The 19,385-nt window shown below is 44.8% G+C and overlaps 1 protein-coding gene across 1 annotated transcript in view; it reads right to left on the bottom strand.

The window, feature by feature from the left end:
* Window positions 1-18,058, bottom strand: part of brd4 (bromodomain containing 4) — a 38,892-nt gene extending 20,834 nt beyond the window's left edge. The window contains 3 exon segments of the mRNA XM_042085142.1: window positions 7,754-8,440; window positions 14,226-14,380; window positions 17,952-18,058. Coding sequence (XP_041941076.1) covers window positions 7,754-7,854 — 101 coding nt within the window. The 5' untranslated portion in view covers window positions 7,855-8,440; window positions 14,226-14,380; window positions 17,952-18,058.
* Between the last annotated feature and the right edge of the window lie 1,327 nt (window positions 18,059-19,385).

The following is a 19,385-nucleotide window of genomic DNA, read 5'->3' as shown; positions in this document are numbered from 1 at the left end:
GCTTTTTCTTGTTGTTTACAAAGACCTACATCAACAACTCATAATGTAGTGTAACCCGGCTGTAATACAGTGGGGAAGTTAATAGATGCAATTGCACTGACTTACTTCCCTTTTGCACTACATTTACATTTTGGTGAACTATAGCCAGGTCCAGGGTCTTTAACACTGTGTACCAGTCACCGTTCGAACCTCAGACATATCTGCAACAGCATCTACTGGGACCACAAATATGGCTTCTTCCACACAGACCCTAGCAGCATAAATTTAGCATAGACATTTTAGAAAGTTTATGAGATTAAGTGTAACATTTAAAATGTAGTGTCGACATAGGGCAATTCCACACAAAACGGTCAAATCCATAACGCTAACACAATGCCATGGTATGTTATGATGTGAATGATGATTACTTGAAATTTGAGCATTTACTCTTCTTGGTTGTAGAACTTACATGAAAAACTTTTCACATAATCATTCGCATCATACAAATACATTGGCATTTAGTTGGCGTTATGGACGTGACAGTTTTGCATGGAATTGCCCCATATCAGAAGCTTGATAATATTAAAAATGTAAATAATACGATTTAGCATACATATCAAAGTCCTTTACTTGGTAGGGGCCTTGAACATCTAGAAAAAAGAAATCTTTTCTATGCCATATCCAAGTCTTCAAATAGTGTCATCAGGACCACAATAAGGAATTCCCCAGAGCATACCGGTCATTTCCTTCTACAACTGTGTATTTACGTCAGTGCACGTAATACGTGCCCTATTCCAAGTCTGCTTGCTAACAAACTCTTTCCACATTTCTGATGAACACAAACCCCCCGAGGGCATGTAACCAACGATCAACAAGGTGTCTTGGAAAGTTCCTCAAATACAGCAACATGTTTACACTCCTGTGTAATTATAGGAGCAAACATGACACAGCAGAGTAGTCCAAACCAGGTCACATGGCAGTGAACCAAGGACAACAGTATAAGCACGACTGTCCACTGGACAGCCAGACGCAGCGCTCGCCACGTAGGAGTTGCCTGGGAGCAGCTCTGACCAGATAAGCTTTGGAAGCTCACAGGAAATGGGCCACCAGACAGCCAGCGGGAACACAGGCAGGAGCCGCAGGGGTCACATCAGGAGCCAAGCAGAGACTGTGCGTACCAGTCTGCGTGTGTGCGTGCGCACGTCTGCTCTGCTCAGGCTGGTGGAGGATGTCTCTCCGTACAAAGCCTTGCACTCTACCTACAAACAAACACCAACACACCCACAAAATACAGACACAGCACAACGCACACACAAACACACTCATACAGCACATACACACAACCACAAATACACCAGATGGTCAGTAACAGCCAGCATTATCATTCATTGCTGGAATTACTGATGAATACAACCCCCCCCCAAAGTCCTTAATAGAATGGCACTGTTTTGCCTCATGCACACCAGTCATCATTTGTAGAACATCTGACTTTTACAGACAGCAACCATCTAGTGCCATTTTTAAATTATATTCAGAGACAGATGCCCTGTACTTCATATATATAAAAATCAGGCCACTATTGCAACCTGCTGTTATCATGCAGTGAATCCACTACCGTTTTTGATAATCCAAATCTTATCGAAGAATTTCTGTTTAAAAAAGGCTAGGCTACAAGAACCCTTGATACGGCCATGGCAACAATTATCGTGGGCAATTCAGAGGCAACTAGGCCTGAATAAGATAAACATAGACAGTATAACATAGACATTAAACAAAGGCTGAATTTTCCACCCAGATTTTAAGTCCAAGTCTTTTCTGATAGGAATTCCTGAGGAGACTACTCACTACTGAGGACACTCACTATTTACATAAGATCTTTAAAGTCAAACAAGAAATCAATTCACTAGAGGGGATGTGGATTAAGTCCCGATTCATCTAGGGTATAATGTGACTAGTATTAATGGAAATTAGCATATTCACATAAAATTCATATTTCTTGTAATTTCATGTGGCGTTTCTGTGAGAAGTCGCCCTGATCAGCTTGCGTTTTGATCTCAGAGCTTTTCAAACTTACTTCCTTGATTAAGAGAGGGTCAATTAATTTGTATAGCACAGAGGATGGAAAAGCACACAAACTGGTATTTTCTTTATCTTAAAGTAGGTGAATGAGTTGGATGAAATCCCAGATAGAGTGTGAGCTACCTGAAATTTCCGTTAACTTCTGTGTAATCTGGCAATGGGTTATGCAGACACATGGGGCACTTTATTGGTATATAATATAATATAATATAATAATCTCAAAAGGGTCATGTGCCATTGGTATAAAACTCATATGACAAGCATGAAACAGGCTAATCCATTTGGCATAAAGCACTGATCAGGACTAAGAATGCCAACTAAAATTAATTACAAGGCAAATGAGCCGAGCAAACCTCTCACATGCCTCCAAATTTAAGAATTTTGAACCCACATGGGTGGTAAACAATAAAATTATATGGTTGCATAAAAAGCAAGATAGCTTTTTCCCAACCATCAAAGATTTACAGCATAAAAACATCATAATTGTGCTGATAGTGTTGATTGAATATACGTTGAGTTCTAATTGATTAAACAGCTCTAGAGAATACTTCACTCTGGACACCTGGAAGTAAATCATGTAAAAAAGCTGTAACAGACCACTGAACTGAATAACAGACTACTACAGTAGTATAAGATTAGCGTTTTTCACACTGTTAGTGATAGGCTACTAATGGAATACACGGACATCGGCATGGGTTAGGTTTCAAAGCTTTCAAATGAATAATCTTAGTGAAATCCTTCCTATTTAGGTAGGTAGACCTGTAAGAACTAGGATGAAGTTCGGGAGTCGGCCATTATGACAAAAGAAACGTCTTCAGGATGGGATGCATCGATATATTGGCCAACATCGGCCTTGTTGATTAATATCGGCTGTCGGCACATTTGGAATATTTACGGATGGCAGTGTCTGATGTTTATTTGTTATGCTGCATCAATTCTGTACTAGGTAATTGTTGTGTTATGAAGGCCTGAAAGATTTGAAAAGGGTCCAGTAATTTATGAATATTTATTTATGAATATAGTAATTTATATATACAAAAACAAAGCAGAGAGAGGGAAAGGGGGGAAAACTGAGACTGCACACCTGATTATCCCGTTAAGAGTTTATTTTGCCGTAAAGAGAAGCTGTAGGTCATCACTTAATTGCACTGCAAAATATTCCAGCCTTTTGGGTTGATTGTACCACAGCGACCGCATGTATGTGTGCTGTTTTTATGTGAATTACAATCAGTTTTCTAAGAGGTAATATCACTGCCATTATAAAAGAGTCATCATGGGGCCCTACAGAAAAATTATGTTGGACCTAATCACCTCACCTCATCATGCTTACCGGTATGTTGTTATAGCTGAAGATAAACTGATCTACAGAACGCGGTGACTAATAAAATATGATAATCAAGTTTGCCTTAATGTCAACCACCCTCTTCCTGATACTGAACCACTAGGTAAAGCGTGTGTTGCCTTAAAAGAGACTTGGAAACAGTACTACATTATGGTAAAGCAAGCATGTAAGAGCAGAAAAGCACAACTATCTTAAATGTTACAGATAACAGGTGTGGAAATAAGACCCCAAGTTAGATTGCACATACAACAAGACCTTGCCTCCATGACATGAAATCTCATGAACAAAATGATTAATTTTGTGTACTTAAGATATTTCCTTATGCACACAAGATAATATCCTATTTCGACATCTTTAAGTGGCTAACTGACCAGATGGTGCAGTAATGACATCACTATCTGATAAGATTCCATGAGAAGATAGCATTTGCTCTTTGGCCAAGCATCAGTAGCACTTACTTTACAATAAGTTTTGAATAAAAAAATAAAATATAAAAAAGGTTATTTAGGCCAACTTCAAATGGCTGCTGATAAGGTTGGATAATGATAAACTTTGATGAGATTATTGCCAAGAATTATGATAAGATAAATGGCCTTGGGGATGCAGAGATGAACAAAACCTGAACAAAGTAACCTGTGTGACCTTATCACCAGTGCTACAACAATGAAAGCACTTGTAGAGGCCCACAACAATAACATTAATAGTGAAATCTCATTCAGAGTACATTGACAAATCTTTATGAAAGAAATCATTTGTCTTTCATTGTTTTGAAAGAATCATCCTTACTTGAAAAGCGCGGGCTGATTTAGATGGAGATTTTCCGGTTGACATTGACATCAATTAAGGGCTTGGTGTGAAATTTTGCTCGCTGCTCTTGACGTTATGAACCACAAACAAGATGAGTAACGGATCAATAGTACAGAGGGGAAATTCCCTGAGAAACACAACAAATACTACAAATACGCTTCCTTAATACAAGCTTCTCATCAACCTGCAGAGCTTACAGGACCGCATCTACCACCATGGGAACAAGAATATAGGTTCATGTGACTCACTCATCACATTGCTTCTCAACTAAACCACAAAAAACTCAGAGCTTGAGGGCTTGCTTGTGATAAGGTTATATAGAAGACTGATGCTTTTATATATTTTAGAAAAGTGTCTGATTGATCGCCCTTTATGAGCATAACAGAATTTTGCTGCACACACCCACACTGATAAACAGCACATACTGGCTCACTTAATGGAAGGGCCAGGACAGTCAGCGCCACCTTGTCCTCCTGCTTAATGTAGGCTAAATAAATAGGTCCATCACCTAGACCTACTGGCCATATCCTCAAGAGGGTTAATTGTTCTAACACGTGGCCTACTTGCAACTGTTTTTATATATGTATTAATATTTATATTAGTTTCACATTTGGTTGTAACTTCAAAGAAGGGAAATGTGAAATGAGGGCACACCCTGACCTGTTCACAAGGTGATTTCAACACCTTTAACTCGATGTGGCTGCTTTCATTCAAGGTCGGCTGAAAATACTGCAGAGGATATAACCTGCAGTACGCAATTTCATTACAAATTAAGAGTGATGAAATGAATAGATAATGTAGTAGAGAGGAAGACAGCACGTTTGTGCTTGTGTGTTGTGTGAATGTAGATATTTTGGATCAAGCATAATTTGACGCAAGTCATACTTTGCACTTGTAATTTCACACGACTTTGCACTAGCAATGCAACCTCACTAAAACTGTGAAATAGACCATTTGATGACAAATGCACTGATCTAATCAACAGGGTTTTTTTTTTTCTTTCAGCCTTGGTAACATGAGAGGATCACAACTTCACTCCCTCACACACACACACACACTCCATCAAGTATAGGCAAGTTGTTGGTGAAATTTTAAGCCAGAATCACACTTCAAATTCCTCTTTTATGAATAATGGAGCTTTAAGGCTGGTGGTGAATGGATTGCATTTAACGGCTGGTGAAGCTGAAGGTGTGGGTGTAATACACGATACACATCTGTGACTGAAGATTTAGAATCATACTACTCTGACCGTATCAGCCCTACCAGATCACACAAACAAACAAACAAACACACACACACACACACACACACACACTTTAAGGCAAGGTGATCGACTTCCTGCTTCTGCCTTTCCATCCCGCTCTGGAATAGTGCTTGACCTTTGACCGGGGCATAGATCATTCTGTAGATCTGTGGAATGCTAGGCCGAGGAGGAAATGGCTTTAGTTGTAACACAAGGCTGCCGCACCAGGAAATCTGGTTCTGCAAACAGACCAAACCCCAACGTGTGACGCACAGATAGGAGGGACGAGAGGAACAAAAACACCAAAATACCCGTGACAAAATCGCCAGGCATTCCCCAGGAAAAGTAAACGGTTCACCTTTCCATGAGGCGATAGCAGCGAGGACTACACAGCCCCTTGCCCGCTCAATCGCTCTCCACTGCAGGCAGCAATGTTGAAGCATAAGCCCCTGTGGTTATTTGCTTCAAAGCTAATTCATTAATAATGAATGCCACTGCGACTGGACAGAACTAGACCAGCACTCCCCACTTCCATCCATCCCGACCTCTCCTCTTTCACTGTGGAGCCGCGCAGAGCCCGTTCCTCTGGTGAGAGTCCTGTCTGCTGACCTCCCAAATCAAAGCCTTCTCCGAGAGACACAACATGGTGACCTCGGAACTCAGAGCATCACGGGAACGCTGGCGACTACGCCGCTCCGTCCGGCATCTTTTGTCCTACGCGTAAATGTCTAGTGTGTAAAGCGACCTTGGGTGCTTTGAAAGGCGCTATGTAACAAATAAAATGTATTATTATTATTATTATTATTAGTGTAGTCAGTGTAGGGAGAAGATGAGGCTTCTACCATACTCAGATTACACTACACTTACCCCGTGCTTGGAATGAGAATGTGTCACTTCCGACACATTCTAGGGGTTGAATGCAGTTCTTGGTGCTGCTGAGAAACACTGCTCTCAGACGCTTACCGTGAGTCAAGCCTATGCAAAGTTAAAGGTGATGATGGTTAACAACACCGGACCATTCTTCAAATGAACCTCTGCAAAGATCTCCACACAAACCCAGTCCTCCTTAAGAACCACTGCGTAGAGCTAGCTGACGATGCTAGACAAGTAGAATCAAGACTCAAGAATCAAGGCTCTTGCAGTCACGTTAAAGGGGTCACAGGTTGCTCTTACATGGTGAGCGATTCAAAACAACACTGAACACAGCCACACACACACACTGACAGGCTACGGAATCAAATTCAACACCTGAGATGCGTTCAAATTCGCAAACATAGGCGAACGTTTGCCAACTTTTGCAAACATGTTTCTGTTTGCCTTGAGTTTTTGGTGAACATTTGCAAACACTCGCAAACAGTCTGAGGTGGTGGTTCTACACGAACATACAGTGGATCTGGACGAAGATAACAATGCAATTACCATTTAAATGGAATGTTAACACCAAATCGTTCAAATGTAACTGTTCAGAAACCTTCATTTGTCATCAACTGTTCATTCACCACAAACGTTCGCCAATGTTTGCCGAATTTGAACGCACCTCTTAACGACTCATATGTTATTGAGTGTCCTCACAAGACCTCCCAGAGCATATGTACCCCAACTAACATTTACTAGCTTTTGAGAAATATTTCGATAGCTGAAGGCAGCATACTGTATACACATTAACAATATTGGTGAAAGCAAGTAAAACAACGCTTTTAAAGTTGGAGACAACAGCAAAACTGAGAACGGACTGTTCAATAACTTTTGTACTGTTGTGTTGTCCAAATACTCAGCCGTGACCAGACCGAGCTTGATTTACTGGAAAAGAATTCTCAGAATACACAGAACAGTCTAGTGAGCCTTGCCCAGTGAGGACAGGTTTCCAAAAACTTGCCTGCTGCCACAACAAATACACCACCCCCCTCTTCCTCTGAACCCCCCCTCCCCCCTCCCCACACACACTCACTCACGCACACACACACACACACACCCCTCCCACCAGGAGGCTGGCTATTCTGGCCTTTTTAGCTTTTCTGCTAACAATGCAACCCTCACAGGGCTCTGGAGAGTCCTTTTGGTTTCAAAATACAACAGAGGAAAATATAAAACATACAGACTGTTCCTTGCTAATGTCAGAAGATGTTGAAGGAAACAAGATTTCTATCAAATACAGTATTTTCACCTGAGAATTACCATCGGTAGCCCATACAAACTCAAGGGCTTTCTTCTGAAATACTGAACTAAATTCATGGCGCAGGAATATGTTCACAAATGTAATAAGAAACAACCGTTTCCATTTCTGATATTGCGCAAGACTTTACCTTTTCACAGCCACAGAATAGTGTGCAATTTTTTCCAAAAGGGCATCCAGTGTCTGAAAATCCAGCAGATCATTTGATTTGGAATGCATCTTGTAATCCATTTATGAACTCCGCTGAGACGCAAAACGAAACTGAATGACAAAAGGAGCAGAGAGGAAAGGTGGGGAAGAGGAAGAAAAGGAAAGAAAAGTTTGCTCTCCCTTCTGGTTAGTCCAAAGTACAGGAAGGGTTCCTTCTCAAGATCTCCGGCATGGACTGGTATATCCCAAAGAAATCCATTGAGCCACCACACTCTCACACACACAGGCTGATATTAATCCATAGTGCTGCGCCGAAGGAGGGGGTGGAATTTCCCCTTTTTCCGAGAGAAAAACGTCTGAAGGAAGCCCAAGAGCTGGGCGTCCTAGGCCGGACGGCGCTAGCGAGAAAAGAACTGACGACCAACCGACAGCGAGCGAGTGAGAGAGCGCGAGCGAACGCAAGCCTGAGCCCAGGCAGCAGTGAAGGAGGAGGAGAGGCCTTGGGCCGGCAGTCAGTCAGGCGGGCGGGCGGGCAGGAGGGAGGGCTGGCTGGCTGCGTTAGCTCCTCTGTGTGCCGGTCTTCTCTCCGCCCCCTCCCCCTCTCAGCAGCACAACGGCCCAGTTGCCACAGGCACTTCGCCCCATTGTGTGTCCACCCCAGGTCTCCCTTCACACACACCAACACATGCAGGGAGAGGGAGAGAGAGAGAGAGAGAGAGAGAGGGAGAGAGAGGGAGGGAGAGAGAGAGAGAGAGAGAGAGAGAGAGAGAGAGAGAGAGAGAGAGAGATGAGGAGGGGAGGGGAGGAGGGGAAGACAGAGAGCAGAGAAGGAGGGTCAAAAAGATAGCCCAGGTTGTGGTGTTCTTGTGAAAAAATGTAAAATGAAAAACGGAAAAAGAAAAATCCAGAAGGAGCACTTTCTTTCTTTCTTTCTTTCTTTCTTTCTTTCTCGCTCTCTCTCTCTACCCCTTGCTCTCTTGGCGGCGAGCAGCGTGCTGTTACTCAACGGTGAAAATGGCTCGGCTGCTTCCTCATTGAAAACAGCCTCTGCCCACACACCCCTCCCCTTTCTCGCTCGCTCGCACTCTCCCTCTCTCTCTCTCTCCCTCTCAACCCCTCCCTTCTCTTTCCCCATCAATAGCTCTAGGTTTGTCCCTCCCTCTCTGCCTTCCTTTCTCTCTCGCCTGCTTGCGCTCACACCCTCTTTCTCAACCCCCTCTTTCTCTCTTGCTTGCTCACTCTCACACACACACACAGACTCTCTCTCTCTCTCTCTCTCTCTCTCTCACACACACACCCACCTTAAGCTCCCCACCCCCTTCCTTCTATTTCATGCTGCCCCTCCCCCCTTCCTTCAGTCTGATCGCCTGCACACCTCCCCCACCAAAATCAAGGGCTCCCTTATCTGCTCTCCCACTCCCCACGCTCCACACACACTCATTTAAACACACTCTCTCACACACGCACACGTCTAGACTTGGACTACACAAAAGCTTCCTCCACAAGGCTGACACTGCCTGCCGCTGCCCCACTGCTGACCACTGCACACCAACACACAAAAATGAGACTCAAGGTGTGCGAGACGCAGAGTGACTGGAGAAAGGTAAAGCAAGTGAGAGGACAGATGGGTGTGTGTGTGTGGGGGGGGGGGGGGGGGGGGGGGGGGGGGTAAAGGTAATCTAGAGCAGTGGTTTTTAAACTGGGGGTCGTGCCAAAAATATTGGAGGGTCGCGAAATGATTTGCACAAAAGACATTTTCGAAAGGTTTTTAATCAAAGGCTCAAAGGCTGCCATTGACATAATACCTTTGGTGATGACACAGCCTACCGATGAGAGAAGACATTTTTTGCCTCTACTTCCAATGCCCATCTCGCAACATTTTGAAACCAAATTCTACCGGTTAGAAAGAAGGGGGTCGCAAGACTTGGCCCAATGTTTTTTTTTTTTTTTGGGGGGGGGGGTTAAGTTTAAGAACCATTGATCTAGAGGTTAACAAGAGTGGCACACACACAGCGAGAGAGAGAATCAATGACACGTTATAGAATATCCTCTTTGGATCAGATAGAAATACTATGCTAAAGAAGGTTAACTGCTGCAGGCAGACCAAATCTGTATGCCCTCCCTAATGATTGTATTTCCTGACCCACGCAGGCAAATAAAGCTGCTTCATCAACATTCCTCGTCTGTGACATCATCATCAGTCAGAACAGTCAAACTCAACGCAAGTTACAGTGCAACTACAGTGAAGCTAAGACACACACATGTCACTTACACAAAAGTAGCCTGTATGAATGGGAAACAGGCAAAGAAGAAACACAAAGGCAACAACATGGCCTTCAGAAGACAAAAAAACACTACAACAGCACAGGCTTTATAAAGTCCCCCAGCTCAACTGGCGTCCCTGCTTTTGTTGTTGTTTGGATTAGCCAACCATGTGCTTGCAGCGCTAGTAAACGCTTCAACACGTGGCCACTTCATTCAGTGCCGGTAAAGCACACTAGTCCAGAATTACGAACCCTCACTCCTGTGTGTGTGTGTGTGTGTGTGTGTGATTAAGTGAGTGAGTATGTATGTATGTACGTACATATGTGAGTGATGGCATAGAAAGCGAAACAGCTTCTCATTTTTCCACAGAGGCTGAGCCTTCCCAACTACATGAGACCACCAGCTGTCAGACAGTCATTCAGTGGCAAACAAAAACATCATGACTCTATTCAGCCACACCCTCCCCACCACTAGGCAAAAGACCACCCATCGCTCACACACAATTACAGTGTGCAATGAGTGTGAGTGTGTGTGTGAGGGAGACAGAGAGGAAAGAGAGAGGGAAAGACATAAAATAGAGAGAATGATCAAGGCAGTGAGGAGTCAAAACAAAAGGAAGAGAGAGACATCAGTCAGGGCTGGGGAATACAGGCAAGAGTAATTAGGATCCTTGGGAATACCGTGATGCCACACTAAGCCGGGAACCCTCCCCCCACCCCACTCCACCCCCCACCCCCAGGGACCTTCTTATCAATCAGATCCCTAGAAACACACTTAATCACCACTACCACCACCAAGACCAGCACACTCACTCTCTTACCATACTGCCACTAAACGGCGCCCAATAAAACCCACTGGGTTGGGGGAATGGTAATGGTGGGGTTTCTCCCAGAACTTCAGCGGAAACAGTCTTGGACCCCTCTCTCACTTTGACTCTGCTGAGTCATGCTTGAGCTCGACACGGCATGTTGTGAGCTGCCCTGATGATGCATCATGATATTGCTGAGCGCTGAGTCACCCTTTCCCTGTGCAGAGACACACGGCTCACTTACAGGAAACCATTAGTGCCTCCCCTGTGTTTGAGTCAGTGAGTGTCTGTAGTTGTGTGTGTGTCTCTTTCAGGCCGAGGAAAAAACAAAAACAAACATGTGAACAGAGATATTTGTACTGAAATAATGGCAGTCACTTCAGTGTCATTTGCTTGATGAAGTGGGTGGATGGGTGGAGAGTGGAAGGTAAAGAAATAAAAACACTGATGGGAAGCAACTGAGGATAAAAAACAGAAAGAGACAGAGAAATGGAGAGCAAGATGGAGGGAAAGGAGAGTAGGGCAGGGACGGGGGGGTGGGGGGAGAGAGAGAGAGAGAGAGACAGACAAGAGACATGCCCTCCAGGGAATGCAAGCCACACTACTCGGCTGGGGTCAAACATGCAGATCCAATCTCGCTGAGCAGATGTGAGGAAACCAGGCCCCTGTGCCCTCCTTCCACTCCTCTCCCTCCCTCCCTCTCTGTCCATCTCTCCCTCCTTCCGTCTCCTCCGCTCCCTCCCTGAAATCCGATCCTGCCCTGAGCACATACACAAGCCTCCAGTCGCACCTCTCCCAGGGCAACACTCATCGGCGCTGGCGCACAGGCAGAGGGAGAGGCCCCCCTTCCCAGGCCCCAGAGGTAGGTGTGACGCACACATGCTTCTCTAACGCTCGCAACAAGGTCATGGCACTACCAGGAAGCATGCGAACACACACACACACACACGTGCTTGAGTGCTCATCATCCACGGCTGCGGGAAATGTGACCTCCTGACCTTTTACCCTCAAAATCAAGAGCCATGAATGGGCAGGGATTTTCCATGCAATCCAGTCACAACAGCGGGCCTTTCAAGTGTGACTCATCAGGAGCGTAACAAAAGCGCCAAATGATAAACACGCCGAGCTATAGGAGCCCATCCTACTACTCTCCATCCCGAACACTAACAACCGCATGCCCTAGAACACACAAAGAAATGGACCCTTTCTAAGCCTGCAACTGACTGCCACTTACACTGTGATTATCTGGGAAGTGGTGCTTTTAATAGCTCCCCGGTGTAAATGTTTATTTTCAACTTTAGCATCAGCAACCTCACCTGACGTTGCCAGCATGCACTATGCTGTGATGGTGCTAATGAAAGTGTGAATGTGTGAGTGGAACACCAACACATGGGCATGATCCGAAAAGGGTGTGCGAGCTGTTTTAAACCTTACGTTCAACCTGTCCGTTTTTATTTTCACTTCTATTTCTTGCTTTAGCTGCAAGTCTCGACAAGAACACCAACAACAGACAGCCTCCTAGATATCGTAGAAAAATCAGACCCGGTTGGAAAGCTGATGTCCAGTCCCCATCACACTTGGGTCATGACACTGACCTCAACTGTACAGCCAGTCCCCCCGATGGAGAGTGCATTCATCATAACCATCCCAAACATGATCAAAGGCTACCGCAAAGCTGAGCGCCTATGGGGATCACACGCCCACACACACCCAGTTCAATGGTCCCGTCTCGGAGTGTAGGCTGATGTCAGCAGGCTCCGGGAGGGAACAGGGGGACAGCGCTGATCCACACACAGCTTTGTGTCGCCAAGCAGATCGGAGCGGATCTGATTTCACAGACGCCGTCAGGAGCCTTTCTGTAGCGCGCACACACACACACAAGGCACACACACACACAAGGCACACACACAGGCGCGCGCACACACACAGGAGCCTAGCTGGTCCTCCACCCCGTGCACGTGCCATATGCAGTGCACCCAGAGACAATACAACAGCTGCGAGTGGCACAATACAAGGAGCGGCGGAGACGACAGCAATGCCACTCACTGTAGTGGGGAGCACTCTGTGTGTGTTGGGTGACCAGGGTGGAGCTGTTCCTGTCAGACAGCTTGATGTGGGGGGCACCAGAGAGGGACAGAGTGAAGGTTTTTTTTGGGGGGGGGGGGAGGGACGCCCTCAGGCTTCAGAGGCCATTAATCATCCCAGCACTCTCAGCAGCCCCAGCCAACAGGGACGTGGCACTTCAGGGACATCCGCTGGGGGAGTGTGTGTGTGTGTGAGAGAGAGAGATATGGAGGGAGAGAGAAAGAGAGACAGAAATCCAGGCAAGGGGTCTGGGGGAAGGACTGTGGTTGGTACTGGTGCAGGTGGATTCAAAAAGAGGTACAGCAGATTTATATAAAAAAATTGCATAAGGGACTACATTAAGTGCTCTCAAAATCATTGTAAAATCCTAGCCAGAGAAGCGTCTCCTCCCATCTGTCGAGTGGGCAGGTGAGGAGTGTCCCCATGTGACACGGCTGGTTCCCTGCAGTAGCAGAGGAGCAGATGCCCTCTCCTCCCCGCCCAGAGGGGAAGAAGCTTCTGCTACCGCCACAGCTACTGCCGCTACTGCAGCCTCCGCCGTTGTCACCTGATGCCCTCATTCATCACCACGGCCATGCAGTGACCCAGAGAGAGCAGCCCAACCCCCCCCCCCCCCCCTCCAGCAGACCCTGACGACTCAACAGACCACCGTCACAGTATAACCACAAGACTGTTACACCGTTCCACTATGAGGAGAAATGGCAGCAGTAATCATAACTGTAGAGTAAATTAAAACCCTCAGTGGGATGGATGCTCAATGAGAGGGAACGAACTAAGACTTCATGTGACAAGGCGTTTCTAGCAAAATATTGTTCTACTCTTGTGAGAAACATTATGGATATCCAGCCATCGATGCACAGAAATGACTGCGACTTTGTGGCATTTCGTGAATATTTAATGCATCCTCCTTCGGGTTTTCACAGAGGCGGATAACTCCGACTTCAGAAAGTAAAAGTCATCGTTCTGCCTGTGCACTTAACACAGGCAATATCGCTAATTAGCACATCTACCTGGCTGTAGAGTGCTTATTTAGATCAGCTGGTTAAGTGATTGGTCTGAACAAATATATGGTAGGACTTTTACTCTCTGAAGCCAAATTGTCCACCTCTGGGTTTCCATGACCTGGGACTGGCCTCCCTGCTGGTGCTTTCCACATAATTACTGACTGCAAACGGATCTCTCTCATTGTGACAATGAGCATCAGTAGTTGACACTGTTCAGCATTTTTAGTCAGTCGACAATAAAGATGCTGTGGACATCACAAGTCATCATGTGTTTGCTCAGTGTGACTCACATGTTTAACTCTTCCGTGTAGAGTCTCTTATCTGAGAGCGGTCATCTTCCCAGGCACCACTCAAAAGAGAGGCGGCCGTGTCTCAGAAGTCCAGAAGAACGACACAGGTGTGATGGAAAGCGCGGTCTTCCCAGGTGTCTGAAGCTCACAGCGTCCTGTAGAGGTGGGGAGTAGGAGGAGAGGGAGAGAGGCTTCAGGTGTTTTCACAAACAAGGCGGTAGAACACCCCTACCCGTCCATATACAACCACAGTCCAATGGTAAGCACAAAGCCCAGCCACTCCAGATCTCTGGCTGGCTGCTGTCAACAGGAAATTCCAAGGCAGAAAAGCAAGGAGGCGAAAGGCCTGGGGTAATGTACTGAACTGCCATTTTTTATTTTAAAAAAGGAAGCTGCAAGTATTCAACATCATAGTGCCACAGAGCCGTGTTGCTGCTGATTGGACTCAATTTCAACTGCTGTGACATTAATCACAGTATTACTTTCCTTGGATACAAAATCATCACTAATGCTTTTATTAATCTCCCCCCCCCCCCCCCCCCCCCACACACAGACACACACAGACACACACACACACACACACACAAAATGCACCTCTCTGTCCCTCCTCTCCAATATCCCCCAACCGTACACGTTCCCTCTTGGCCTCATTCAGAGGTTATGCTTACAATTAGGCCAAAGATGGAGTTACCATGGTTACTCGACTGGAGCGAGCCAGAGGTGTTTTAAGGAAGGAATACAGCCTGAGCTCTTTTAGCCCTGATCAGATAAACACACAAAACACTCTTCTTACTGTGTTCAGCTTCTAGTAAACCACACACATCTTGACAGAAAACAATCCAACTAATCCTTTAGACAGAGGCCTATTACAGGGAAAATAAACAACTGCCTTATTCAGCTGAACACAGGTCTGTGATGTCAGAGCCAAAGGTCTCAGTGGCCTTGTAACCTTTTGCACTCAACCTGAACCCTCTCGCCCAACATTACGCCACTATCCAGACGTACTTTGCTCTGCAGCGCTCACAATCCCCACAATCCCTCACATAGAACAGAGCTGATGCTCATGAGCTACACATACACACAGAGTCTATCTCTTCCCCATCACATCCATCCAAAATAACATCCTATTCCCTTGCTTCAGACACCAATTCCTTCCTGTCCTTTGTTCACTACATTCTTCTTTACAGGTTCAAAAGTAAGATATTGTATTTGTTTAAGGGCACCACAGTCCCTCACTATGAGCGTGACGGTGGCGTCTGCCAGAGAGACTTGATTCAGCTGTGCGCTGCCAGGCTTGGCCACATCACACCCTCCATTTGTTGACTTGGGGGGTGGTCCAGCAGCTGGCTGTTCAAAGGAGTGAGTGCTTCCCGTACTCTTCCCCTCACACAACCCTGACACTCCTACTGCCTGTTGGCATCTTCCCTCCACCCCTCCTGTCAGGACATGACAAATGATGTGTCGGATAACATGACTTTCTTGAGAGTATTTTTCTTTCTTTCTGTCATGATGTCATGACTATAGGTCTGTTTACTTCCAGAAGTTCTAACTCGCCACGATTCAAAAGATAAAGCGAGTATTAGAAGTTGCCTCACCTAAGTACTACTGAAGTCTAATCATTTTGCACTGAATGAAGATAACATATTTCAGGGTTAATCTAGTGCAAACTGATGAAGTCTCCACAAGATGACAAACTTGAAACTGATGTACTATGGTAATTCCACAGACCTTTCCTAAAACTCAAGACACTAGATACACCTCAAAGGCTAAGTGCAAAATATAAGGCATATCTCCACCTGTATGAGAATGACAATCAATGACACTTCGCCCAGCTAAATGCAATTGCAGAGTATATCTGCAAGATAACCATCAGTTTGCCCAACAAGACCCAGTTTCCCTGCGACCGGCTTCCAATGTCAGTGTATGACAGTTAACATTCGTGTCTGCACACAGGCATGACAAGTACACAGACATATTGACACAGAGCAACTCAACTTATTTAAACCCTGACATACACAAACACCGCTTTGCAAGCCAGCTACCACTGTCGACTGTGACCAATACTACCGAGAAAAAAAATATTGCAATAAGATAGATCCCATGACATCGTTGTTTCATCGACATTAAACATCTATAGATATAATCTCAAATACTCGAAAAATACTAGGATTAAAGAGGCTAAATGCAACGAATTTAAACGTGTCAACTGGATGGAGCGATGTTCATGACCGGTGGTAACATTTACTAGCTTATGATAAAGAACGTACGAGACCTCTGTATGCGACATCCTCCATGTGACCTGTGTCCAAAGGTCTTTTCACGTTAACTTAACACAATGACATCAGTCTGTGACAACATTGAAGAATAAATATTACAACGGCTATCATTAATACAACATTACAGAGTATATTTTGTTGTTGTAACACTGAAGTGCGCTTATAACCACGGGACTCCTCTCCAAACCGAAAGCAAGATTCCAACACCTCATACTAGCTGGTTAGCAGGTTAGCAGAACTATCTGTCAAACAGAAGCGAGCAAACACTACATGACGAGCTGGTGTGCATCTGTGCATCACTAGTTGTATATAACATATAACTGAGACATCACACAACAAATCTGCCATAGTATTCTTGTGTGCTTGCCGTGGTTTTCAACATAACGCAAACGTTTCTCCCATTCTCCTGGGAGCGCACAAAATGGCGACTGCAGGCTGCTCCGAGTCCTTATTTTGAAATCCAAACAACACAGACGACCATTTCACTTTATTAATAATGTTTGACCACACCGCAAATTACTGGAAAAAGGCATGCCAGTCGCACATAATGAAAACAACAGCCGCTATCTTGAACTTAATGTTCATGAACCTACCCCATTTGCACACTTCGACATAGCTATACCTTGCTAACCGACAAGCTAGAGAGCTGGCGGTACAGCTAAACTGTATTTGGTAGCTAGCTAGCTACGTCATTTTGTAAGTATGATGCACAAGCATGCTTACGAGTTCGCCTTAACAAGAATGATATCGTTCACATTTAAGCATTGAAGGACGGAGATAACAGTCATGTTAGTTATACCAAAGCAGCGAAAAAACACAAACCCTACGTAAACGTTATGTGTTGTGATAATAACAGAGCCCAACGCCGTTATGTACACAATTCAAGTAAGTTTTCCGCACCATGTAGTAAATGTCCGGAATTATGTGTAGAATTCCTCTGTATTCCAGAAATGAAAATATGAAATTACGTACACACCACTCAATCTATCAAATTATCATCTACGCTCAAAGGAAAACGCAGCTATCCCAAAAGCTAACGAACATGCCAAGCTAGCAACCAAGAAGATGGCCTATGGCTGCTAATAAACAACATGCTATATAGTTGCTAACTGTTTAAATAACCTCAATGACGGCAGTGTATAATTAACATGCACTAAACTTTAAGTATGATTTCCCGAGGTCAGATTGGAATGACGTGGTTGTGGTGACAAGATACATTCCTATGCAATGTAAAATGATCAGTGCACATTGCTAACCACTAGCTACTGTCGGTGCAACAGCGACAGGCCGTTCAAGACTCCTCGTTCCCCTGTTAGCGCAGCGCACACGAGACGGCGACTTCAATTCTGTCTGACGCACCAACTATGTGGCAATTAACGACACCACAGATACAATATTGTCCTATTATATGACAATAGTGGTCTAATGATGCAGAATCACATTTGGTTACCTTATTTATTCGGTTGTCAAGGCGCGCGGGCTCTTTCTTTCCCAGAATCCAGAACAAACACCTCTCGACGTCGATGACGTCATGCGCAGACGAAACGCAAAGCACGTAACAACACACTGAAATGTCAATCTAAAACACAATAGAAATATTATGGCCCTTATGACAGAAAGCAGTATTATTTTTGAAAGTAGAATAATCAAAATACTACGGAATTAGTCATTGTATTTGAACATCGCAGGGAACTTAACACAATTACCTATACAAGTATAGGCCTAAATACTAGCCTAGGCCTATGTCAAGTCTTTTGGATCTTAGCCAAACATAGCCTATCCAAAAACTCCTGTAACCTACTCTGAGCTATCAAATATCCACAATCGGTCATTTTGTAGTAAATGATAACTGCCCTTTAAATACTATAATTACGTAGTCATAGAAAAAAGTATCCCTATGGTGACACCAGGTGGCAAAACATTGCAAATGCTTTTAAAGAGCAGGTGCAGCAGGTCTCAAAGAATTTGATAGGACCAGTAAATAAAGCGGTCCTAAATAAAGCGGATAAAGCTTTACATAGCCTATTTGTTAATATTCGCCTTTTAAATTGATGAATGCAAAATGCAATCGACTCTTCTCGAAATCTAACACATGGCCATCCGCCAAGTCTGTGAAATGATTTTGTCCTTGATCTGTCCACGTCCAACTGTCCAGCCAGAGTCCTTGCAAAGGTTAGTGGCATGACTATAGGCTATACGGTCTACAGTGGATTCCGTTAGTTTTTTACAACTCAAGTGGGCTACGACGACCGACTTTCAACTGCTTTTATCTGAGTTTTGGCATACAGTATTTTCCACAGAATGGATCATCTATACGACCCCATAAGTCTTCTCTGGCTTTAACTCCACAACTTGTCAGCAATGGCCAATCTCTACAAGCTTTTTTTGATTCCAACACGTCTGTCCCTACGGTTGTTGAGCCTACTATATTGGGGCCTCGTTTATGGCACAGCATGTATCACTGGCCTGCTGCTTTTCATGCGATTTACCTGGAGAGCTTTCCGAAACCCTTCCAGAATCTTTCAGTGGACTGTCCGTCAGGAACCGCCCGCTTGTCTCAGGGATGTCCGGCTTGGAAAACACGGCTTCCTTTGGGGCAGGGTAAGAATAGGCTACACTTTGCATGCTCTCTATTTGACACACAGCAACGTAGAACCCAATTTGTGCTGTTTGTTATAGGGTGACCACCTGCTAATAATCCCAAGGGGGGACAAGGGGTATGTTTCTGAGGGACAATGTGGGACACTGCCTGGCGCGGCGGTGCCCCCACCTCACGGGCAGACTCACTGATAGTGGTTTACCCATTTCTAGCACATATCCATCGTACATGGTATATTAATAATGCCCTCCCCTAAACATGTGTAATTGCTGATGTATCATGAAT

Source organism: Alosa sapidissima, chromosome 3, assembly GCF_018492685.1.
Source record: "Alosa sapidissima isolate fAloSap1 chromosome 3, fAloSap1.pri, whole genome shotgun sequence".
Taxonomy (NCBI): domain Eukaryota; kingdom Metazoa; phylum Chordata; class Actinopteri; order Clupeiformes; family Clupeidae; genus Alosa; species Alosa sapidissima.
The sequence above is the reverse complement of the archived record's forward strand: the minus strand, read 5'-3'. Positions and strand labels throughout refer to the sequence as shown.